The sequence below is a fragment of the Kogia breviceps genome, chromosome 1 (assembly GCF_026419965.1).
Source record: "Kogia breviceps isolate mKogBre1 chromosome 1, mKogBre1 haplotype 1, whole genome shotgun sequence".
Taxonomy (NCBI): domain Eukaryota; kingdom Metazoa; phylum Chordata; class Mammalia; order Artiodactyla; family Physeteridae; genus Kogia; species Kogia breviceps.
In genome coordinates, this window is record NC_081310.1 from 183728467 (window position 1) to 183754109 (window position 25643).

The following is a 25643-nucleotide window of genomic DNA, read 5'->3' on the forward strand; positions in this document are numbered from 1 at the left end:
TGGTGCCTGAGACTAAGTTCTTAAACTGGCCGTGAACTCGTCTGTCCTGTTAAAAGTCTAGTATTGGAATTCCTAACTGTGATTATTAATAATAAACAGTTTTCCTCTTCTCCCCTCCCTCCATACAAGGATTTACTGATTCCCCCTCACCTCCCACCCCCGGGATCGGGCGGAACAAAATAAAGTAGAGGCCCTGGGAGCTACCGGAATGTTTGGGCGGGGCGGCCGCAAGGGGAAGACCCGGGAGCTTCCCAGTCCTGGCCCCGGAGGGGCGGGCCCGCGGCCCGGCCTCCCATTGGCTGCCAGTCGCACCACCTACCTTGCGTGGGCCTGGAGGAGGGTCCTGGTCCCACCCTGGGCCACAGGAGGACCGGCATGACCGGGGCCCCGCGGTGGGCCCCGTTGCTCCTGTGCCTGCTGCAGTCGGCTCCAGGTAAGGGCACGGGGCCGCGGGGTGGGCGTGGGGCCGCGGGTTGCTCCATCCGGTCCGCACCCACCTTCCGACCCAGAGCTCCGGGGAGGGAGTGCCTTGGGCATCAGTCTGTGCGCTGCAACACGTGCGAATTAGCAGAGCCCACCCACTACCAGTTTTCTTTTTCCGAGGACTAAACAGACCCGGGTCTTTGACATTCCTTTCCGGGAAGGAACTGATCCAGCTTCCTAATGCCAGTTCAGCTTCAGACGAACAGGAAAAAAGATAGTGGCCGTTCAAAAGTCAGCTGCATTTGTTTATAAAGTGCTTTTTAAGGCTTCTTAAAAGCCCTATCCGCTGCATTAATATCACAGACCCTGACTAGTAGGGGAAATCAAGCCGAAGTGCCCTGCCGTCGCCAGGGGTGCCCTCCCCTTCCTCCTGACTCGGGGTGTCAGAAGTTCCACCCAGGCCTGGGGGGAAGGAGTGCCAGCTTAGCCCGTGCTGTGCTGTCATTCTAACAAGCCACCTTTTTCTCTGAGCTCTCACTGGTAAATAAGGTGACAGGGTACAAAATACCTTGGGATAGAAACCGACCACCAAACCCCAACCAATCCAGGGAGAAGGACACCAAAATGCCCCCCAGGATATGTCCCTAGTCTTAGACTAATAATTTAAGAGCTAGAAGGGCCCTTGGACATCATCTAATACCAAGGTTAAAAGCCAGCATTTGTTTGAGCAACTTCTTGTGCACCACATTATTCTAGTTTAGCGTCACAACCCAACTGTCCTAGAAGATAGTTATTATTTCCTCCCGTTTCAGAGGGGGAAACTGAGGCTGAGAGCAATTAAGGGTAATTACCCAAGAAGGAAGGCATTGGTGAGACGCACAGAACAGAGAAGACAAGCTGAAGTGAGCATGGCCGGCTTTGGCCGTGGGACGGGCAGCTGGCACAGGACGGTCCAGCCACCCAGGTCAGCTCAGGGATGCCCCAGCCCCTGGAACCTTCGCAGCAGTGTTACTGCAGCTGATGAGGGACAGTGTAGCTATGCGGGGAGGACAGGAGGGGGTTCTCTGTACCCCTTTTTCACCATCAAACTCAATAGATTTGCTGTCTAGACCTAGCTATCCTTACACCCGAGGAAGATTTAGTGAACACAACACAAACTGTGGTGTGAAGGTTTAGGGTGAGGCACAGCAGGATCCGGGTTCTAATCCTGGCTCGCACACGTACTGGCTGTGTAGCCTCAGTCAAAGTATTCACCATCTGTATCCGAGCCTAGTGCCTTCCGTGGAAGGGAATGACACCTATCCCACAGGGTGGTTTGTCCTGAGGATTGAATGAGGTTTCGTGTATAAAGTTTCACACCGATGCCTGGCACCCCTCGAAGGCTCATTAGGAGGTAACTACCCTAGCTGCTATTTCTCCACTGTGGCCAAGCTCAGAATTGAGGCCTGTCCTCAAATAAGACGACTGCAGACAGATTTTGGCCTCGTGCCAGCCACCTGCTAGGCAGTCCAGAAGCTGGAAGCACTGTCCGCATCAGCATCTTGGCGATGCAGTTCCAGCTAGAGGACACAGGATGGGGTGGTCTAAAAGGCCAGGGGTGTGGAGCCGAGCTGAGAGCCGTCAGCAGAAAGGGCCCTCCCTCCCTGATGCCGTTCTATAACCTGTATGGATTTCCATCATGACCCATGTGACACTTCAAGGCACTGCATTCTGCATGGGACCGTGAGCTCCTAAAGGGCAGGAGTGGAGCTGTAGTCCTCTCTGAAACCTCCGGCACGCAGTGATCCATAGATGTCTTTGACCAATAACGATCCATAGATGTTGGAAGGATAAGGCTGAAGAGGCCCCATGAGAACCTAGGGGAGGAAGTGTGATCAAGAACTCAGACTTTGCAGACGTAGAGAATGGACTTGAGGACACGGGGAGGGGGAAGGGTAAGCTGGGACGAAGTGAGAGAGCGGCATGGACATATACACACTACCAAATGTAAAATAGCTAGCTAGTGGGAAGCAGCCGCATAGCACAGGGCGATCAGCTCGGTGCTTTGTGACCACCTAGAGGGGTGGGATAGGGAGGGAGGGAGGGGATATGGGGATATATGTATATGTAGAGCTGATTCACTTTGTTATAAAGCAGAAACTAACACACCATTGTAAAGCAATTATACTCCAATAAAAATATTAAAAAAAAAAAAAAACCAACTCAGACTTTGGGGTTGGCTAGGCCTGGATTTGAATTCTGTTTCTACAGCTTATTAGCTGAGGGGGCCTCAGTTTCCTCATCTGTAATGTGATGATCATAATTAGAAGCTACCTCCTAGGGACGTGGGGTGGATTGAAGGAGAAAATGCAGGTAACATGCTTTGCATAGTGCCTGGCACATAGTTAGGGCACAATACACATTAGCTGCTATTATTATCATCCTGTACAGCATCACCACCACTTCTGAAAGATGTCAGGAAGTGATGTTTGAATCAAGTCTTTAAAAGATTACGTGGTCAGTACCACGCTGTCAAAGACACCTGGGTTCAAAGACACACAGAAGAATGAGGTGGTTTGAGAAGGGCGAGAAGGAAGATTGGCTGCAGCCTGGTGACGTATGGAGGTGAGCTGTCAGGAAGAGGTTAACGAGATGGCCCAGCCAGGCCAAGCTGGGCAGGGCTTCACGTATCCTGATAAGGAGCATAGACTTTGTTCTGAGGACAAGGGAAGTGCAGAAACTGGGCAGCTGTGTAATCAGATGCATATTTCAGAAGATGAGGGTTAGCAGTGAGAAGGAGGAGGTGCCAAGGAGGCAAGGAGGGGCCAGTTAGAGGTGGTCAGGGAAAGAATCATTGGGACGATGACATCTGAGCAAAGATGTGAAGGAAGCAGAGGAGTGAGCCAGATGGACAGCCAGGGGGAGAACAGTCTAGGCGGAGGGAACAGCTCGCGAAAAGGCCTAGAGGTGGGAGTGTGCCCGGCATGGTCTAGGAACAGGAAAGGGCCAGCATGGCTGGAGAGGAGCCAGCAAGGGGAGTCATGGGTTGGATAGGGTAGGGTCTTGTGGGTGATTGTAAAGACTTTGGATTTTACCTTGAATGAAACAGAAGCCATTGGAGGTTTAAAGCAAAAGAGTGACATGATGTGACTTTCACTTTAACCCTTGCTGCTATATGGAGAATGGATTGTGGGCACAAGGTCGGAAGCAGGGGGACCAGTTAGGAGACCTTAGGAATAATCCAAGTCATCACAGTCATCACATTCATTCACTCAACAGATTTTTATTGTGCACCTACTATGTGCCAGGGAGGCTCTGGGGACATGGCTGAGAACAAGACAGAGCCTCTGCTCCTTGAGACCCTCAGGGCCATTCCCTCCTTGAGTCCAGGAATCTATTAGATGGTCCTGTGCTGCACTGTTTTGCCAGAACCCTCAGGTGCCAGGGTGGGCTTCCCATCATGTCACAGATGGGCCGTTGAGGTCTAAGGAGGGGAAGGGGCTGCAGTACAGCCAGTCGGTGGCATGGCTGTGACTGGAATCCCACACCCCGGGTTCCCAGCCTACATCACATCCCCTATGCTTCAGCCACCCCAGATAACTCCTGGTTCTTAAACTCGGTGAGCACCCGACTGCCCACCTGCGCTGCTCCGAATGGCTCCAGACTTCATGACCTCTTTCTCCCCCACAGGGAGGCACCTTCTGGCCCCTCCCCAGAACGTGACGCTGCTCTCCTGGGACTTCAGCGTGTACCTGACGTGGCTCCCAGGACCTGGCAACCCCCAGAACTTGACCTATTTTGTGGCCTATCAAAGGTGGAGGGGCGCCTCCGGGCTGGTGGGGTGGTAGGGGGAGACCGAGGAGGTGGGCAGGGGCTGGAGGGGCTTGGTTCTCTGTGTCCACGGGTGACGGCCTGCAGCAGGTATTGGGAGAGGGCGTTTGATAAAGCTCTGGAGGTGGGGATGATGCTTAATGGAGAACAGCGCCCAGGTGAAAGACCTGCCGGGGGTGGGGGCAGGCCTTTGAGAAAAGTCAGAGCAGGGCTTGGATGGAGCTGTGAGGGCCCAGTGAGGGAATTCTTGAGGGTCTGGATGAGGTGCTTGGCATTCCAGCAGATAAGGGAGGCAGGTGTGTCTCTTGCAGAGCTGTGTTAGGCATCGCTAGATGGTTACCCTTTTCCCCACGGAGCCTGCAGGGAGCCTTGGAGGCCTTCTCAACTTGGCAGCCCAGGCAGCCACTGCTGATGCAGACGAATTTGCAAATGAAAGCAGATTTGCCATCTTTGCTCATAGATGGAAATCATCTGAAGTTCTTTCATAAGAGTAAGCTAATGAGAGCAGATAGATACTCAGGAGGATTAATCTAGAATTGGTGAGAAGGAGGAAGCAGGAAGGAGAAGGAACTGCCATGTACTCAGGACCCACCCTGTGCCAGGCTGAGTGCTAGGAGCCTTGCATGAGCATTTCCCTTCTTCCACCCAGTACCACCAGGCAGGCCCTGCATTTCCCCTGTTTTAGAGGTGAGGAAACAACTCAGAGGTGCTGTGAGCTGCCCAAGGAAGCCAGTGATGGAACCAGAAGGAAAACCCAAGTCTGTCTGACTCCAAAGCTTGTGCTCTTCCTGTTCTATGACAGTCCCTCCATCTGTAGCATCCAGATGAGAGTGCTGGGGGCCCGGCTTGGGACAGGACAGACTGAGAGAGCTTTCAAAAGAAAGAATGGTATAGAACTGTATCAGGAGGCAGAAAATACCAATACCTAACATGGCCTGTGTGTTTGCTCTACGTCTGCACTGCATCCATACATGAAACGTATTTAATCTCACACCGCCCTACGAGGAAGGATTCAGTGACTCTTGCTCTACAGTGGAGGTGACTGAAGCACTGAGAGTGTATTTTGCTCAAAGCCACACAGCTGGGCGTAGCGGAGGTGGGATAAATTGATGAAAGAGTTGAAAGCCTAACCTCTGGACCTTTATGATATTCTCCGTTCCTTTTACGCTTTTGAAACACCTGCGAGGATTCCAAAACCATGATATTCTAATGGTATTTTTTCATTTATTAGCTGGAATTAATTTTATAAAGAGATGCTTCCTCTCACGTAGTGTTTGATATTCAGTGGTACTATTCATGTAGGCAAGACAGAATAAATGCTTGAATTTTTTTTCCTTTAATTTACCAGTTTTCAAGATAACGAACTGGTTCCCCGCCATGTCCCAAAGGTGGTTGACTTGTTTTTTTATTATCATTACGAACTCAAGTAGTTAAACATACGTGATAGTTTCAATTCATTGCAATTTATTCTACTCATTGAAGCTTGAAGTGTCTCATCTTTAGCCCGTGAATGTCTCTTCAGGTTGGCTCCTGAGTCCTTTGAACTTGACCCTAGTAATTTGTGATATCTTTATTGCTATCTGTTATGAAAAGATGTTTCAGACTCATTTGCACAATTCCTGACCTAAAACCTGAAATCAGCCATGTCTCCATTTGGTAAGAAATGGTTTTAAAGAACACGGTCTGTGTAGCTGTCTGATCACTACTGAACTATTGCTTTGAGATCTTTTCAGTGAACAGAATTAGGGTGATACATGTAATCATCCCATCTCTATTCCTGGCTTCTACTGAGGTGGCTGATTAAATCCGTGAGTCACACCCATGATCTCCTTATCAAATGATTTTCCAGCCACAACCTTGGTGTTCTCTCCAGAACACGCTTTCTCATTTTTTGCAATACGCATAGGCTGAGAATTTTCCAAATCTTCAATTTCTGGTTCCTTTTTGCTTAACAATTCCTTCTATCTCTCTCTCTCCTCTCTTATTTTACTGTAAGCAGTAAGGAGAAACCAGGTCACATCTTCAACACTTTGCTTAGAAATCTCCTCAGCTAAGTATCCAAGTTCATCACTTTCCACTTCTGATTTTCCATAAAACACTAGGACGTAATCCAGTCAAGTTCTTTGCCACTTTATAACACGGATCAGTTTTCTTCCAGTTTCCAATAAGACGTTCCTCCTTTCCATCTGGGATCACCCCAGAATCACCTTTAACATCTGTATTCTGGCCAACAGTCTTTTCAAGGCAATTTAGGCTTTTTCTCACATGAACCTCAAAATTCTTCAGCCTCTGTTACCCAGCTGCAAAGCTACTAACACAATTTTAGATATTGGTTACATTAGCACCTCACTTATGGTACCAAAATCTGTGTTCGTTTACTAGGGCTGCCGTAACAAAATATCACAGACTGGGGGCTTAAACAAGAGAAGTTTTTCTCTCACAGTTCTGAAGGCTGGAAGTCCAAGATCAAGGTGTCAGTAGGTGTGCTCTCTCCTGAGGCCTCTCTCAGGAGATGGTCACCTTCTGTGTCCTCACCTGGCCTTTTCTCTGTGTGAGAACAGCCCTGGTGTCCCTTCCTCTTCTCATAAAGGCACTAGTCCTATTGGATAAGGGCCTCACCCTTAGGACCACATTTAATCTTAATTACCTCTTTAAGGGCCCCATCTGCAAATACAGTCACATGTGTGTTAGGGCTTCAACATATGAATTGGGTGGGGGATGTGTGTGCACAATTTAGTCAGTAATACTGATAAACTGGATTTCACCAAATTTAAAAATTTTGTTCTTTAAAAGAAAAAAAAAAAAAAGCCCAAAGAAAATGAAAAAGCCAGCCACTGAGAAAAATATATTCATAGTATATACACTGACAAAGAACTTATATCCAAAATAAAGAACACCTACATCTCAAAAATAAGAAGACAAATCACTCCCCAAATATTTGAATAGTCACTTCACAAAAGAAGATATATAAATGGCCCATTAGCACATGAAAATATGTTCAACATCATTAGTCATTAGGGAAGTGCAAATCAAAGCTACAAGGAAATACTACGTCACACTCACTAGAATGGTTAAAGTTAAAAGGTCTGATGGGGCTTCTCTGGTGGCGCAGTGGTTAAGAGGCTGCCTGCCGATGCAGGGGACGCGGGTTCGTGCCCCGGTCCGGGAAGATCCCACATGCCGCGGAGCGGCTGGGCCCGTGAGCCATGGCCACTGAGCCTGCGCGTCCAGAGCCTGTGCTCCGCAGTGGGAGAGGCCACGGCAGTGAGAGACCCGCGTACCGCAAAAAAAAAGGTCTGATGATACTAAGCAGAGACAAACATGTGGAGTAACTCTCATGGAGATGGCCCTCCATATTCTGGGTTTTGCAGCCACAGATTCAACCAACCATGGATCAAAAATATTTTTTTAAAAAATCCAGAAAGAAAAAAAAAATCCTTAAAGTACCAAAAGCTAAACTTGAATTTGCCACACACTAGCAGCTATTTACATAGCATTTGCATTGTATTTACAACTATTTACATAGCAATTACATTGTATTAAGTATCATAAGTAATCTAGAGATGATTTAAAGTACATGGGAGGATGTGCATACATTATATGCACATACGAGACCATTTTGTATAAGGGACCTTAACATCCACAGGTTTCTGTATCTCCGGGGGGGCCTAGAACCAATCCCCTGTGGACACTGACTATATATTGATGATGGGAACTACAATGGTACAATCACTTTGGAAAACAGCTTGACAGTTTCTTGTAAAGTTACACATTCAGTTACGAGTTTCCCACATTCTACTCCTAGATCTTTATGTAAGAGACATGAAAACACATGTCCATACAAAGACTTGTATGTGAACTTTCATAGCAGCTTAATTCATAATTCCCTGTTCTGGACCGAATTGTGTTCCCCCACCTTAGTCACTCATATGTTAAAGCCCTCACACCCATGTGACTGTATTTGGAGATGGGGCCTTTAAAGAGGTAATTAAGATTAAATGTGGTCCCAAGGGTGAGGCCCTAATCCAATAGAACTAGTGCCTTTATGAGAAGAGGGACAGCAGGGCTGCTTACACACAGAGAAAAGGCTAGGTGAGGACACAGAGAGAAGGTAACCATCTCCTGAGAGAGGTCTCAGGAGAGAGCAAACCTGCAGACACCTTGATCTTGGACTTCCAGCCTCCAGAACTGTGAGAGAGAAATTTCTGTGGTTTAAGCCCCCAAGCCTGGCATTTTGTCACCACAGCCCTGGCAGACTAACACATCAGGTTTCTTTTCTCTCGTGTCCTAAGAAATGTTTGCTTGACTCAAGGTCACGAAGATCCTCTTCTGCGCTTTCTTCTAGAAGTTTTCAAACTTTAGCATTTACATTTCAGTTTTATTTTTTGAAACTTTCTCTCTTTTCACTTTCTGTTTCTTTTAAGGCATTATCTGCTTTATTAATTTGCTCTTATAGTTCTTCTAATTTATTCTTTGTTTATGAAATGTGGTTGTTGTTGTTTCTTATCTCTTATCTGACTCCTGTGTTCTGTTATCTCCTTTCTGAGTTTCTCTGATTCTGTTTTGTGTTGTTCTTCCATGTCTTATATCATTTTAAAATATCTTTTATAATCCATTTTGAAGCAGTAGTTTACAGTTTCAATCTGTTCATGGATATGTTTTTAGCATGCGTTTTCTGACTCATTCAATTGATCACTTAGCTTATTAATTTCTATCCTTCCTTATTTTCTGTTATAAATATTTAAAGCTTAACTATATCTCATAAATTTTTATTTGTATTTTATATATATATATTTTGTGTGTGTGTGTGTGTGTGGTACGCAGGCCTCTCACTGCTGTGGCCTCTCCCGTTGCGGAGCACAGGCTCCGGACGCGCAGGCTCAGCGGCCATGGCTCACGGGCCCAGCCGCCCCGCGGCACGTGGGATCTTCCCGGACCGGGGCACGAACCCGTGTCCCCTGCATCGGCAGGCGGGTTCTCAACCACTGTGCCACCAGGGAAGCCTGTATTATATTTTTGACCATTCAGTTTTCGAGATTTACTAACTTCCATCATAATTCTTTCTTTGATCCATGATTCATTTTATTTTATTTTCCAAAGTGTGATTTTTGAGTCTCCTGTCTTTTTGTTTGAAGTATAGTTGATTTACAATGATGTGTTAGTTTCAAGTGTACAGCACAGTGGTTCAGTTATACATATATATATTCTTTTTCAGATTCTTTTCCATTATAGGTTATTACAAGATATTGAATATAGTTCCCTATGCTATACAGTAGGACCTTACTGTTTATCTATTTTATATATGGTAGTGTGTATATATTAATCGCAAACTCCTAATTTATCCCTCCCCAGTCCCCTTTCCCCTTTGGTAACCATAAATTTATCTTCTGTGCCTATGAGTCTATTTCTGGTTTGTAAATAAGTTTGTATCATTTTTTTAAGATTCCACATATAAATGGTATCATATGATATTTGTCTTTGTCTGACTTAATTCACTTAGTATGATAATCTCTAGGTCCATCCATGATGCTGTAAATGGCATTATTTCATTCTTTTTTATGGCTGAGTAGTATTCCCGTATATATTTATATACACACACATACATACATACATACCACATCTTCTTTATCCATTCATCTGTTGATGGACATTTAGGTTGCTTCCATGTCTTGGCTATTGTCAGTAGTGCTGCTATGAACACTGGGGTGCATGTATCTTTTCAAATTAGAGTTTTGGTCTTTTTCAGGTATATGCCCAGGAGTGGGATTACTGGATCATATGGAACTCTATTTTTTAGTTTTTTAAGGAACCTCCATAGTGGCTGCTCCAATTTACATTCCTACCAACAGTGTAGGAGGGTCCCCTTTACTCCACACCCTCTCCAGCATTTATTATTTGTAGACTTTTTGATGATGGCCATTCTGACTGGTGTGAGATGATACCTTGTTGTAGTTTTGATTTGCATCTCTCGATAATTAGAGATGTTGAGCGTCTTTTCATGTGCCTGTTAACCATCTGTATGTCTTCTTTGGAGAAATGTCTATTTTGGTCTTCTGCCCATTTTTGATTGTGTCGTTTGTCTTTTTGATTGAGTTGTATAAACTGTTTGTATATTTTGGAAATTAATCCCTTGTTGGTTGCATCATTTGCAAATATTTGATACGAGTCATTTTAAAACATTTTAAAATATTCAAACTTCCTTTAGTTCTCTTTTTGTTAATGATTTTTAACTGGATTATTTGCAGTCAGAGGCAATAGTTTGAGAGACACCTATTCTTTGAAATTTGAGAGTTGCTTTATTTTTGTTAATATTTTTGATAATATTTTGTTTAGGGTTCGTGTGTGGCTCCACCAGTTTCTTGTTTGTTCTGTATATGTTCATTAGACGAACTTTTATAATTATGTTGTTCATTTTTTTAATCATATGTACTAATAATTTTTCTTTATGCAATTATTGATTACTGAATGAGATATATTAAAAATTTCTCATTGTGATTGTGGATTTTCTTTTTCTTCCTGTAGTTTTATCTATTTTTGCTGAATATAGTTTGAAGCTATTTAATAGGCACATATAAGTCAGAATTTTCATATCTTCCTGGTAAGTGGAATCATTCACTACTGTGTAGTGGTTCTTTTCACCTTTACTAACGCTTTGGACTTTGAAGTTTCTGTTTTGTCTCATATTAATATGCCTACACCAGTTCCTTTTTTCATTGATGTTTACCTAGTATAACTTCACCAAAAAACAAAACAGGGGAATTCTTCCCGCAACTCTGTTCTCTTTGCCTACTTGTATCTCAACCTTTTCTGGTCACCTGTTGCTCAGTCTCCAAACCCAGGAAGAGTCCTCAATTCTCCTTTCCCTCACATTCCACATCCAATCCATGAGCAAGTCTCATCAGCTTCACCTCCAAAATGCATCCTACATCCAACCTTTTCTTGCCGTCTCACCCACCCTTCTCTCTTGGACCACTGCTGCAGCCTCCTAGCTGGTTTATCAGAGTGAATTCTAAAAAACGTAAATTAGATGACCTCAGTTCCTCTCTTCAGAACCTTCTGATAGCTTCCTATGACACTTGGAATAAAATCTGAACCCCTTGCCAGGATGGCGAGACCCTGCCTGCTCCGCCCACCCGCCTCCCCCCTCACGTCCAGTCTGTCCACCCTCTCACGGCCTTGTCCACTGGGCTTTGGCCACCCTGGGCTTGTTTTCTTCTGGACAGATCAAGTCCCTTCCCAATCGCAAGACTTCTGCTTTTGCGTTTCCGTCCCCCAGGCCTTCTCTTGGCTCCCTTCTCAGCATCCTGGCCCCAGCTTCGGCACTATCTTCCTGGCCTTTCCTGAGCCTCCTTCAGAGAGCAGTCACCCCCACACTCCCCTATGATCACTGCATTTACCAGCTCCTGGATTTATCTTGTTGATGTGGTGATGCTCTCTCATCCCCTCCCTCCAGAGTGTAAGTTCCCCAGGGCAGGACCTATCTGTCATGAACTGCCAATTACCCAAGAATAATGCCCAGCAAGCAGGTCCCTCCTTTGGACCTCAGTGCTCTCAGGAGGTTGTAGTCACGGACCTGTGTGTTCCGCTCTGACATGCACATAGCACCTGGCACCGGGCCTGGTCCACAGCAGGGGGTCCATAAATGCCTGAATGAACAAATGCGTGGAAAACGGTTACTAGCACGAGGACGCTGTGGGGGAGCCATGACAGATGAGGAGACTGAGGCTTAGGGGCAGTGACCTGCGTTAAGGTCCCAGAGCTAGTGAGGGGCACAGCCAGGGTTCCCACCCTTGTCTATCGTTCCAGAGCCCGAGCTCTTAACTGGACGGTTCTCATTCTGTCTCAGCCGATGGCTGGCTGGCTGGACAGATGGATGGGTGGACGCTCAGGTGGGATGGAGGGACGAGTGGTCACGTGTGCCCTAAGTTTCCTCACCCCCAAGAGGCTGAATCCATGACCCACACCCTCCTGTCTCCTCCCTCAGCTATGTAACCCCCAAGCAGTGGCGGAGAGTAAAAAAGTGTGCAGGAACCAAAGAGCTAGTGTGTTCTCTGATGTGCCTGGAGAAACAAGACCTGTGCAACAAGTTCAAGGGGCGTGTGCGAGCGGTTTCTCCCAGAGCCAGGTCGCCCTGGGTGGAGTCCAAGTTCATGGATTACTTTTTCGAAGGTAAGTGAAGGACCTGTGGGAGGCCGTCTGCTCAGGAGCTTGGCTCAGAGGCTCTGCTATCCTAGCCATCTGTCTCCCACTTCCCCAAAGCAGTGGGCAGCTCTCTGGGGCCACCTGCCCTGGGCCCTGGCCCATGTCCAAGTAGCCTGACTTCGTGGCAGGGAGTTAGGGGAATTCACCAGCCCCAGCAGTTCAGTTTGTACCTCCTACTAATGAGGTTCGTGATCTTCTTTTGAGCACAGCCTTGGTCATGAACTACACAAGGCACTTTATATATTTATTCCTACTTTTGAAATGTTCGATCTCTCTCTTTAAGAAACAATTTTTTAAAATTCTGGTTGCAATAGTAATTTCTGTACATGGTAGAAATTTGGGGTGGGGGAGATAAAAATAGAGAGGAAAACATTCCCCATGCTAACAGCCTTCATAAATCACCAGTGTTAACATTGAGTGAGGAGAGTGCTTTTTTTCCCCAATGTATTTTATTTCTAATCCTCATAACAGACCTGTGGGGTTCATTTTCATCACCCCAGTTTTTAAAAGTAAATAAAGCAAGACTCACAGAAGTTAAGGAACTTGCCAGCTAGTAAGTGATGGACATGGGATGTGAAATGGCTCTTTCTGATCTTGGACAAGGTGCTCGATCAGGTCAAGAGTGAGGAAGGGAGGATAAATACTCAGACAATAGCCTCGTGGAGCTGAGACCTGTAACTTACCCAGGCTTCTCAAAATGTTTGAGGACAAAATAGGGCTTGAAGGGGGATGAGGAAGGGATTTAATGAAGGATGGCAGGAAAAAATGGCAGAGAAGGAAGAAGAGATGATTTGCATGGGAGGAAGCTGGCTGGTTGGATGGACGAAAGGAGGAAAAAGACGGATGGGTAAGAAGAAAAGCAGTGTGGAGAGGTTGGGGAAGAAGTGACGGATGAGTGGGAAGGAGGAGGCTAGATGGATGGGTAAATGCTTACCATGAAGGAGCCAGTATGGATGGAGAAGTGGAGGATAAGAACGAAAGGCAGACAGATGGATCAGTGGGTAGAGAGTACAAAAGGAAGGCTGACTGCCTGGGAAGGGAAGAAAGGGTAAAAGAGAAGGAGAGGCAAAGGAGAAAGGAAAAACGGGAAGGAAAGATGTCTGGAAAGAAAAGCATGGATGGATAGGAAGGATGGAGGAGTAGAAAAGTAGGCTGATTGGCTACATACAAGGAAGGAAGAAAGTATAAATGAACAGGGAGACAGGATGGATAGGAAGGGAGAAATGTCAGTTGGAAAGAAAGGAAGACAGGATGCTTAGGAAGAAGGAGGGATGGTTGAGAAGGATGCATGGCTGGGAAGGACTAAAGAAGCATAGATGGGAGGGATGGGTAGATGGATAGAAAGGAAAAGAAAGATGGGAAGGCAGACAGAAAGGCTGTCTGGCTAGAAGAAGGATGGATGGGCCACTGCAGAGGCTGGATGAATAGGAATAAGAATTAGAACAATAGAGGGAAAGAAGCAGAAAGGAGGTTCCTTTTGTTTTGCCTCCTCCTCCCTGAAGTTCTTCTGACTCTCCTGCAGCACACCTCAAGCTTCAGTGACCCTTCCTTCCTTTTTCTGCCCTCAGCTGTGACCCTGGTCACTTTCTCTCTTGCGTCTTGGTACTTTACGTATTTCATTTCCACCTAATTTCCTCCAACTGCTTGAGGTCAAGATTTATGGAGGCCTCATCTCCCCACTCCCCTCAGCTCCCTGCCCAGGGCTTAATACATATCAGTGTCCAGTGGATATTTCCTGAACACATAGATAGTGGCACCTTGTGGAAGCCACACATTTTCCCTGAGCACAAACACAGGACAGGGATGACCAGTGTGGCCAGAGCTCCTGCTGGCTGGTACTCAGGGAGGGCTGCATGGAAAAAGTGGCATTTCAGCTGGAACAATGGTATGTTTTCTCTTGTCACTTTATTCCAAGTCACTGCCCCCACCATCTTCAAACCATCAGTCAAACCTAGATGACCTTGGGGCTTCCCTGGTGGCGCAGTGGTTGAGAGTCCACCTGCCGATGCAGGGGACACGGGTTCGTGCCCCGGTCCGGGAGGATCCCACATGCCGCGGATACTAAAAGCACTGCCTCACAGAAGGAAGTGAGGAATATGTTATTGAAAATTTCAGGAAGGGGGATGCCTCTTACATACTGGCAAAAAGATTAGCAAAATTGTTTCCGGTCAGTATGTGGAAAGCAGAACTTGTAAATGATGAATCTGGACATTTATCAAGGAGATTTGATAAATGTTGTGTTGAAGGCATGGCCTGGTTTATTCTTGGTAATCATAGCAAAATGCAAGGAGGAGAGAGAGAGAAATTGAGGAAAGAGCCTAAACAAAAAGGAACCAGGACTTGAAGATTTGGGAAATTCGTAACCTATCCAGATGGCAAAAGATACTAAAATTAAGAAATTGCTTCCAAGGGTGTGACATAGAGAAACAGCGAAGTGTGTGGTTTTACAATCATTTACTAAAACCACAGAAAGATCAAAGTGTTTAGTCAAGCAAAAGGCTCTTTGAAGAGACTTAAGGGTATGACCCACAGTTCAGTTCCCCTCAGTCAAATCAAAGGGCCTCTAGAAAGCTGAAGTGTTATCCGTCAGCCAGCTCAGCTAAAGCCAAAAATAGAGAAGGGCTTATCTCAGAAAGATCTGTGGAACTGACTTCTGTCTAATGGAGTGGGTCCCCATGACATCCACAGGAGACCCATAAAATTCTTGAGAATTTTATATCAGCAGAAACACTGTCAGCTTGAACGAAAAGGGACAGAGAGGACAGGAAAAGAAAGAAGGCTACTGGTCCCCCAATTTCTACCGGAAGGAAGCAGACTGGTAAAACTATTTAGCTGCAAATACCTGCTACCTTTCATGAAAAGTAAGGATGATTCAGAGGGTGGAACCATGAGCCCAGAGAGCAGTGCTGAAAGCCAAGGAGAAGTAGTTCCCAAGCCTTAAAACCTAGTACAGTTTGTGTAGCTGGATTTCAAAACTGCTTCAGCACAGTGACTCCTTTCTACCTCCTATTTCTCCCTGTTTGAACCAAAATGTCTATAACTATTATCCAGCGCCTATCCCACCACCTTATATTGGGAGCAGATAACTTGTACTTTATTTTCACTGGTCCACAAATGGACAGGAATTGTGTCCCGGGAGTTATACTGAATGGATTGTACCCAGAGTCTCACCTGAACCTGATTTAGATACTTTAGATGATGAGGTTTTAGAACTTGAGTTGATGCTGTAATGGGATGAGACCCTGGGGTACCTCGGGATGGGGAGAATGTATGTTGCACTGGAGAGGGACATGATTTTCAAGGAGTCAGAGGGGAGGACCGTGATAGACAGAATGACTCCCCCAAAGATATTCATGCTCTAATCCCTGAACTTCTGAATATGTTAGATGTTACTATTACATGGCAAAAGGGGCAAAAGGGATTTTAATTAAGTTTATGGGTGTTAAAGTAGTGAGATTATCTTGGATTATCCAAATGGGCTCAATCTAATCCCATGAACCCTTAAAAGCCGAGAACTTTCTCCAGCTGGAGGCAGAAGAGGTGTAGAAGAAGGGAAAATCAGAGCTGAAGTGTGAGAAGGATTCAACATGGTGTTTCTGCTTTGAAGATGAAGGGGCGGGCTTCCCTGGTGGCGCAGTGGTTGAGAGTCCGCCTGCTGATTCAGGGGACACGGGTTCGTGCCCCGGTCCGGGAGGATCCCACATGCCGCGGAGCGGCTGGGCCCGTGAGCCATGGATGCTGAGCCTGCGCGTCCGGAGCCTGTGCTCCGCAACGGGAGAGGCCACAGCAGTGAGAGGCCCACATACCGCAAAAAAAAACCACACAAACAAACCAAAAAAGAAGATGAAGGGGCAATGTGATTAGAAATGCAGGTGCCAGGACTTCCCTGGCAGTCCAATAAAGACTCTGTGCTTCAACTGCAGGGGGTTCGGGTTCAATCCCCGGTCAGGGAAGTAAGATCCCACATGCTGTGCAGGGCGACCAAAAATTTAAAAAAAAAAAAAAAAAATGCAGGTGCCTTCAGGAGCTGAGAGAGGGTCCCAGCTAACAACAGCATGGAAATAAACCTCAGCCTCACAACCACAAGGAACTGAATTCTGCTGACAGCATGAATGAGCATGGAAGTGAATTCTCCCCCAGAATTCCAGATAAGAGCCCAGGCCAGCTGACATCTTGATTTCTACCCAGAGTTGAGGACCCCATCAAGCCCACCCAGACTCTGACCTACAGAACTGAGAGATAATAAATCTATGTTGATTTAAGCCACTAAGTTCATGGTAATATGTTATGGCAGCAACAAAAACTAATACAAATGAGCAGGATGCTGACAGACCAGTGACACGTAAAGGGCACCCGAGTGGAAGGGTGACACGAGTAAAGGAAGGTTAACTGTCTCTGGGCTGGGTGAGGAGCAGGCCTGCCTGGAGGCAGGGGGACGGATGCCCTGTGGCCCCCACAAGGTCCTGATGGGTCCTGTTCTGTTTCTGCCAGTGGAGCCAGCCCCACCTGTCCTGGTATTCACCCGGACAGATGAGATCCTGAGTGTCAATGCCACGTACCAGCTGCCCCACTGCGTGCCCCAACCAGATCTGAACTATGAGGTGGTTTTCTGGAAAGAGGGGGCCGGGAATAAGGTGAGAAACCCCTTTCATGCCCCCAGGCTGGGTCCCCTTCCTCATTCTCCCACCAAACCCCAGTGCTCTTCACCCTCCAAGCCCTGAAAGCCTCCTCCAGGAAGCCTTCCCTGCATACCCCTCACTCTTGGCAGTCACCCCTTGACTCTTCACAGTGTGATTGGCCTGTGGCCCACCTCTGCCCCCCTCCCCCTAAGAAGCCAAGTTCAGGACATCCTTCCCCTGCACATGACAGGTAATAAACAGCAGTTTTCTATCTAATTTTTTTTTAATTATGAAACCTTTTTTTTTTTAAATCTGACTGAAGTATGACAGGCTCCAAGAACCTACTTAGCCTACTTGTTAAGCCACCAGATTCATTAGAAAAAAAAAACTAGAAAATACAGATAAATTCTAGGAAGAAAACCAAAAGTACACAGAGATGATCGCAAATAACTATGCGGTGTGTATCCAATTTCAGACTTGTTTCTGTGTATGCATGTGCATATGTCTGTATATATTTATTTATGGCAGGGGTTGGCAAACTTTTTCTGTAAATTGGCCAGATAGTAAATATTTTTGGCTTTGCAGGCCTTATCGTCTGTCACATCTATTCAACTCCATCTGTAACACGAAAGGAGCCATAAGTAAATAGGTACATGAACAGGCATAGCTGTGTTCCAGGAAAACTCTATTTTTAAAAAAAGATGGGGCTGTAGTCTACGGACCCCCCGTTCTTGTCCATTCTGTCTTTTACTGAACCAACGCTCACACTCCTAACCTCCTGCACACTCTGGATCCCAGAGATATATTGATAGATCTTCATCCGATGTGGTCCTCACCTTCAAGAGCCTCACAGATATTCTCAACCAGCACTGTCCAGTAGAAACATAATGCAAGCCACATTGTGTCATTTAAGTGTTCCACACTAAATTAAGTAAAAAGAAACAAGTGAATTTATTTTCACAGTAGATTTTATTTCATCCAATAGAATGTTATCTTCTCAACATATAGTTAATATAAAAATTACTGAGATGTTTTATGTTCTTTATTCATGAAAGCCGGTGTGTATTTTACTCGTAGAGCACATCTTGGTCGGTACCAGCCACACTTCAGGTCCTCAAGAGCCACACGTGGCCAGCGGCTACTGTGTTGGACAGGCAGCCCTAGAGTTTTCTGTGTCTGTAATGGCTGAGTGACCACCGCCCCCGCCCTAATTGATTGACACGCCCTCAGGGTAGGAAGTCTGAGGCATCTGTCCCTGAAAGTGAGGGCCTGTGGGCCCCGGTGGGGTGTGCATGGGAGTGACCCTGAGTGGCAGGGCTGCTTTTGAACCCAGACCATCTCTACCTCGAAACTCCGTGGAAGAGAAACCAGAGAGTGTTGGGACGTGCTCCCTGAATGCTTAAGCCTTAACGCAAGAAAAGGTGTCGGAGTCACAGCTGTGTCCTGCCAACCCCACCCTGTCCTGGCTGCATGGAGCCAGTGCCCCCCAGCAGGCCCACCCGCCTCTGCTTCTCTCTCCAAACAGACTGGATTTCCAGCCACCCCCCATGGCCAGCCAGTCCAGATTTCTCTCCAGCCAGACACCAGCGGACACCACTGCCTCAGCGCCAGAACGATATATACCTTTGGCTACCCTAAATACAGCGAGTTCTCTGAGCCCACCTGCTTCTTCCTGGAGGCCCCAGGTGGGTGCAAAGTGGTACAGAAGTGGGGACTTTTCCCCTGGGCCTTAGGATCTTCATAATATGGTGGTTAAGAGCACAAGTCTAGAGACCGACTCACCTCTATTAAAATCTCAGCTCCACCCCACTCACTGTATCTTTGGGCAGCTTACATAACCTCTCTGAACCTTGCTTTCCACACTCTGTAGGATGGGTTTATTCTGATGAGGATTAAATAGGATAATGTATGTGACGCCCACAGCACAGATGCCGTTGACAGACAGGAGCCCCTGCTTCTCTAGTTGTTATTATGTTTTTCTTCCTAGGATCCAACTGGGCACTCCTGGTGCCACTACCCCTTCTGCTGCCGCTGCTGTTGGTCGTTGCCACGGGGCCTGTGATCTGGAAGAGCTTCAGGGGGAACCCCTGGTTTCATCAGGCGAAGATGCCACAGGCCCTGGTATGGCAAATCTGGGGGTGTGCGACAGAGAGGGAGGGTTGTAGAAGAGCAAAGAAGTGGAGCTAGACTTAGAGACAGTTCAGCTAGAATATCAAGATGGCCCAGACTGCGAAACATGTATCTTCCTGTCTAAATTTTCACCATTAGTAATTCATTCCTTTGGCACCAAATTAAGAGAGCAAATATGCCTCAGGAGAGATGCCCAGAGGGGAGGCGGGAGGGTGGCACCTAAAGGGGATATCTTAAAAGGGTCCCAGCACTTCATTCACAACCTAACCGAGGGTCAGTCTTGCCCAGGCAGATGCTGGAATTTCCCCACCGGTCTGTTAGCTCGCTTGATTAGAACCTGGGGCCAGCTGGGACAGGGGAAGCCTGGAGAGGCCAGACTTGTTCAGATGAAGGCCTGGAAAGTGAGGCTGTGGTAGATGAGGCTCGGTGGGCACTCGGGTCCGGTGGGGGCTTTGAGGATGGATTCTGAGAGTCCTGCCACACGGGAGTGTTTCAGCGTGCCTGGATATGGGACCTGCAGGGAATTCCCACTAACTGAAGGACAACCTCTGTGTTAGATGGGTCTGCACCTTGCCCTATCCCTCTGCGTTCCCATTATGTGGTAAGTTACCAGCTCGACCTCCTGCAGCTGGCACCTGAAACCTGGAGGCTTTCTCTGGCCCTCTGCCCGTGCACATCACCAGCTGCGTGTGCCAGAGAATTCACACCGCCACCACCCCTCCATGCCTCACCCGACGCTGCTCTGAGGCCTGTGTCCCCGGCAGGGCTAAGTTCCAGCTGCCCTCGGGGTAACTTGCCCTGATAACACCCCGCTATTGGCTGCTATGCCTTGCTGACACTTCCTGGGATCACTTCCCAAAGGAACTACTTACATTCGAATCGTTGTCTCAGAGTCTATTTCCAGGGGAACCCAAATTAGAACAGTCACTCTTCCAGAAAGGCTGAATTTTCCGCTCTTCTCCCCTTTCCCCAAATCAGGACCTCTCTGGACACAGACACCCCGGGGCAACCTTTCAACCCAGTGGCCCAGAGTGCCTGCATGTCTTGATCCTCTGTCCCCAAAAGGAACTGACCAGAAGGGTCAGGCTGACCCCTAGAGTCAGGGCCCCAGCCACCGTCCAGGCAGGATCAGAGAAGGACAGTGCTGAGGAGGAGAAGGCCGACAAGGAGAACACGGATGAGGAGGACACAGACGATGATGTCAGCTTCCAGCCTTACACTGCACCACCCCCCTTCCTGAGGCAGGGACACCAGAGCCCGGCGCACGCTGAGGCCGGAGGGGCCTGGACTCCTCTGGTCCCGGTCGAAGGCTCCTCTGCTTGCGATTCTTCCGACAGAAGCTGGGCCGGCACTGAGGGCTCCTCCCCCTGGGACGAGGCTGGATCATCTGGCTATTTGGCCAAGAAGAGGCCAGGCCGAGGACCGGGTGGGATGGAGCTCCAGAAGCCCCTCCCACCACCCGAATTCTCCGAGGACTCGAGTTCCCTGGAAGAGCCCCCAGAAGACAACCCGTCCTCCTGGGTCAGCTGGGACTTACCGTCACCAGGGCTGATTCTGGTCCCCGGGGAGCCCCCAGTTTCTCTTCAGACACTGACCTTCTGCTGGGACAGCAGCCCCGAGGAAGAAGAGGAGGAGGAGGAGGAGGAGGAGGAGGAGGAGGAAGAAGAGGGTGTGAGGGAAACAGAAAGTGAGGACGGCGGCTGCGGGGCTAAGAGCCTCCAGAGGACTGAGGTCCGAGGTAGGACACTGGGGCACTACTTGGCCAGGTGAGCTGTCCCTCCCAGTCTGGTGCTGCTGAGCTTTCTGGGGACCCAGCACGCCACCAAGACTTGAAGTCCTGGGACCGTCATCGCTGGGGCAGCAGAGGGTTCTTACAGCGCGCCGGGGAAGCCAGCTGGAGGTGGCCGCCAGGTTGAGCGGTCAGAAGCCACTCCGTCCTACGACCTGCCAGCTTTGGGCCGAGAGCCAAGAGGGGTGGAGACAGGGATGGGCAGAGGTCAGAGGTTGGTTGGGTGTCCGACCAACCCGCTGTCCCTGGGGTGAAAGGCCAGTTGGAAAAATCATCCCTGCACAACAGGAAACAGGCGAGGTCAGGTCACGGGGGACACTGCAGGCTGACAGCACAAGGGCCCATCTGGATTTGGGGAGGGAAGAAATCTGGAGGCACAGCAAGTGTAGCAGGACTCACGCCTTTCTCCAGCACCCGCTGGGCTTCCTCCTCCCCGAGGCTCGGCAACCGGATTTGTGGGTCCCCTAGGGTGGGCCCCAGTGAAGAAAAATCCAGTTGGCTGAGGGTGTTGGAGAGGAGGAGGGAGGGCATGGTCCTTCAAAGTCACTCATTGCACAGTTTCCATTATCAAAGAGGCCTGGGTCCAAATCCCAGCTCTGTCATTTCCCAGTTGTGTGGCCTTAGGGGAGATACCTTCCCCCTCTGTACCCAAGTCACCTCTCTACAGCCACCACCTGGGCCACGGTGAGGGTTCCGGCAGAGACGTGTGATGCCTGCCACACCATTGGCACTCACCACGTGGTGGCTGGTAGGACTCTCCATCCACCCAGGCTCTGAGGGGGACCGCTGGGCATCTCCCACCTGTGACCGTAAACTCAGAGTGCCCGGAGCTCTCACCTCTAGTCTTTCTCCTGCCTCCTGCCCTCGCTGACCCCTGCCTCCTGGTCAGGAAACTGAGTTCTCAGAAGCTGGAGCCCAGCCAAGGGTCCGTCGCCCTCTTCCCAGCAAAGAAAATACCAAATGGCCCACCTTCTAGGGGGTCTGATTAATTGGTGGTGGGGCAGCAACCCAGCAGGGAGTCGGACCCCTGGGCCTGTGGTCCCCATCTTAGCCCTTCAGACCCTTTAGGGGACCATTGTGGTTGTAAAGACGTGCCATTTCCTCTTCCAGTTTTGAGAAACCACTGTCTTCTGGAAACAGGTGACTGTCCTTACCTGAGGGTAGTGATGGATGTTCTCAAACAACCACTTTATTAACCTACACCCACCAGTATACGGCTGAGCAGAGCTGAGTCTTCACCCGTCAGACCAACGTTTTGTCAGTTTTGTGGCCCTGCAGGGACCACAGGGGTCAGAATAATCCTCGGCTCTGCCATTTCACCTGCCAGGACTTAAGTTCCTCCATTTGTGTAAAAAGCATCTTCATAAGCATTTTATCCATGGGGCTGTGTTGTTTGTTTGTTTGTTTGTTTTGTGGTACGCGGGCCTCTCACTGCCGTGGCCTCTCCCGTTGCGGAGCACAGGCTCCGGAAGCGCAGGCCCAGCGGCCATGGCCCACAGGCCCAGCCGCTCCGCGCCATGTGGGATCCTCCCGGACCGGGGCACGAACCCGAGTCCCCCGCATCGGCAGGCGGACTCTCACCCACTGCGCCACCAGGGAAGCCCGGGGCTGTGTTGTTTTGAAGCCAACGCAAGGGTAGAACATTAATGGAAGATCCGGAAAAGCTTCTCGAGGGCATCTGGTCCAGCGGTTCTCAAACTGTGTTCCCCAAAGGCCTTGGGCTTCACGGGAGGCGTCTCAATCTCAGGGGGAGCCGTGGGCTGTAGGATCCCCCAGTGCAACCAGAGCAGCCTCCCTGGGCCCTGGTTTTCTCCAGCGGCCCTCCACGTAAGATTGGGCTTAGGAGTTTCAACCGCTAAAGAAGACGTTGGCAAACCCCTTTTAAAATTGAACACCTGTCTTTTGTTTCAAACGAGGAAGCTGAGATGTTGACTTAACTGTGTTATGTCTCTGAGGGTGAGATTGTCGGTCTCTGGCCAGCTGGGCCAACCCCTGTCCTCTCGGCCACGTAAACAGTACCGAGGTCTCGGCAAGGGTTTCCAAGGGGCACGAGGCTGGCAGGAGGCCTTCACCACTGCTGGGACTCACACACATACCTGCATTTCTGCAGGGGTTTCCCTGCAATGAGGCTTGTTTACATCTATGATTGAGCACAGAAGAGGAAGAACACACGAACCATGGAGCTAGGGAAGGCTGCGGCTCACGGCCAGTTCCTAGGAGGACACCCAGATACCAAGCCCAGCGTCCTTTCTGGAACCAGCCGAGCTGCTTCGTGGAAGTACATTCCAAATAACTTAAAGCTATCCTCACTATTGTCCTAGGCTTGTGTGAAGGAACCGGTTTATCTCTGTTCTGAAACCTTGTGTGTTTTTTAAGCATTTTTTTTCAAAGTTTAATTTCTGACAGAGGCTGAACTTTCTATTAATTCTGAACTCCAGCTCTTTTATGGTCATTAAGTCATAAACAAAAAACTGTGGGCAGCTTTAAGAAAGAGCATACCATTCAGTATTATCATTTGTCAGGTGTGCTCAGCACTGAACTGTTTACAAAGCCCTTTCAGGTCCCCAGCAGCCAGGAACTGCATAGTGGAAACTCCAGGGCCACGCATGAAAGACGTCAGGGGCAGAGCGGGTGGTGCCGGGGTGAAAGCAACATTCCCATTCTTTAGGGTAGTGAGGAGATTATATATCGTTCTAAGATATTTGTAGTTATTTCTAATTTTATTTTATGTTTATGTCATATTTAGATAATTTCCTAATGTTTGTTGGGACCTACGCTAAACTGTTTTAAATAAAGAGCTCTATTTTTAGAGAAAAAGGCAAAATCGAACGGAAAAGTGTGTGCCCTTATTTCTCAAAGTTTCTTCGCCACTCTTCTCGCTGTTAAGACTACAGGGTCTTGGGTTGGGTGCCCAGCTGCAGACCCAGAGGCGAGGATTGGGGGGTATAAAGCAGTGCAGCAATTCCAGAAAGCATCAATAGGGGAGTGGGAAGAGAGGGAGGGGAGGCAGCCTGTCCAGACGCATAATCAAACAGGGCAACTAGGATTCAGTCCTCCTAGGGAACTTTGGGAGTTCAGTGTTGGACCCTCCAGATTTGTTCCCCTGCCAGGGACAGGAGCTGGGAGGTTTATCCACCAACTCCCATCAGTCCTGTGTAGAGAGCCACTCCCTCCCAGGGAGCTGCAGGTACTTGCAGTTGGAATCCATCAAGCGCTGAGTACATGAGAAGAGGGCGCTACAACGAAGCCAGAGCCGTACCTACCACCTGGCAGCACACCCTATTGCAACCATAGTCCAGGGAAGGATACAGAAAATCCTATGTGGCGGCCTTGCAACACAAACTCATTCCAGTAGCTCTCTAGTGGGGAGGGTCTCCCAGGTCCCACCAATTCTCCCACAAGGTAACAGCTGAAGACCTAAAAATAAAAAATAAAAACAGCCTGTTATTTTACCAGCAAAACGGGTTTATTCAAGAAGAGCAAAGAATTGCAATTTGGGACACGCAATCGATGGTGAACCACAGGCAAGTCCAGAGAGCAAGGAGAGGAATGTTCCTTTGTAGGGGAAAAGAGGTTAGTTTGGGAGGCGCCGTTCTAAACACAGAGTCTATTGGAGGAAACTGGGAGTCCGAAGTGTAGTGCTTTTCATTGGCTGAGTTACGACAGTCTCTTATTGGCTAGGCTGTTGCCGGGCAAAGAGAAATTCCTCCTCCTGCTGGGTCGTAAAATAGTAACCCTCCTCCTGTTGGAGATGCAAAGGTATGTCTCTTTCTATTGAGTCTGCAATTGACAGCGAGAGTAGAGCCTGAGAGTTCTCCCTTCAGCCCTCCCTGCTGCATCTTAAATGAGGTTTCTGTTAATTTTCACACTGCCCAGAACTCTGCTTGCAGATTGTCATCATTTACTAATGCCAGGGCAGGCTCTAGACCCAAGATGAGCTGATCCAACAAGTCCCTTTCCCTGGCATTCAGATGTCTTCCTGGCTGGCTTGGCCTGGAACAAGTTAAGTTCCAACCTGCTCTGACACTATTTCCCACTCCAAAGAACAAGAGAGCTCAGGGTACAAAGACGAGAATGGGACCTCCACATGAGTTTCCAGGATGAGAAATGGACTGGATCCAGTCCATTCCTGAGGCTCAGCTGCAGTCCTGTCCTCGGCTTCCCTGCATCCTAGTTTTAAGCCAACTTCCAGAGCCTTCTATTACTCAACCAAATATCCTTGCCAATTCACATTTCATGCATATTGTAGCTTGTAGTCAGGTTGGGGCATCTGCCCCCTTGAATGGGTGTGCAGTAGGTCCTTTCCAGAAACCGAGGCAGGACTTCCTCTGCGGCTGATCCCCAAGGGCCTCCATCCTGCCCGCCTCACCTTTTGAGCTCCTCTTTACCTGTTTGCTGCCACCTTCAGGACAGTGCTGGGATGGCAGGGCTGCCGACTGCACAGGTTCTTACAAGAACCGTGCTCAGGGCCGCTGGGAATGGGCAGCTTTGGGGTAATGGATGTTACATCCTGAGAACTCCTTTGGGGAAGGGACTGTTTTCTTCCCGGTACCAGCATCTGGCACAGGGTGGAAACTTGATATTAAATAAGTGAACGAAGGAATGAATGAGTGAATTGGTATATGAATTGGAGTCAGTAAGGGACTGGCTGTGGCTGACTGACATATAAA

At 48.3% G+C, this 25643-nt stretch overlaps 1 protein-coding gene across 3 annotated transcripts; it reads left to right on the forward strand.

Annotated features, from left to right (window-relative positions):
- The first annotated feature begins 330 nt into the window (after positions 1–330).
- Positions 331–23797, forward strand: IFNLR1 (interferon lambda receptor 1). 3 transcript variants are annotated; one of them, XR_010836869.1, is made up of 8 exons: positions 341–433; positions 4093–4216; positions 12218–12402; positions 16927–17069; positions 18580–18739; positions 19042–19175; positions 19681–19785; positions 20163–23797. XR_010836869.1 is itself a non-coding variant. In XM_059062343.2 (7 exons), the coding sequence occupies exons 1-7, from the start codon at positions 376–378 to the stop codon at positions 20952–20954; spliced, it is 1596 nt and encodes a 531-aa protein (XP_058918326.1). In that variant the 5' UTR covers positions 331–375; the 3' UTR covers positions 20955–23797. The 3 variants fall into 3 exon arrangements, 2 of the variants coding, with proteins under 2 accessions (XP_058918326.1, XP_066871170.1); XM_059062343.2 differs by lacking the exon at positions 19681–19785 and having other exon boundaries at positions 331–433; XM_067015069.1 differs by lacking the exons at positions 16927–17069; positions 18580–18739; positions 19681–19785.
- Positions 23798–25643: the final 1846 nt, after the last annotated feature.

What these genes read in the sequence shown, in the direction of transcription:
- IFNLR1 (XM_059062343.2), top strand. Translation starts at nt 376, where the DNA reads ATGACCGGGGCCCCGCGGTGGGCCCCGTTGCTCCTGTGCCTGCTGCAG. An exon ending in CCTGCTGCAGTCGGCTCCAG is followed by an intron (nt 434 to 4,092) that starts GTAAGGGCACGG and finishes TCTCCCCCACAG; the next exon opens with GGAGGCACCTTCTGGCCCCT. An exon ending in CTTCTTCCTGGAGGCCCCAG is followed by an intron (nt 18,740 to 19,041) that starts GTGGGTGCAAAG and finishes TTTTCTTCCTAG; the next exon opens with GATCCAACTGGGCACTCCTG.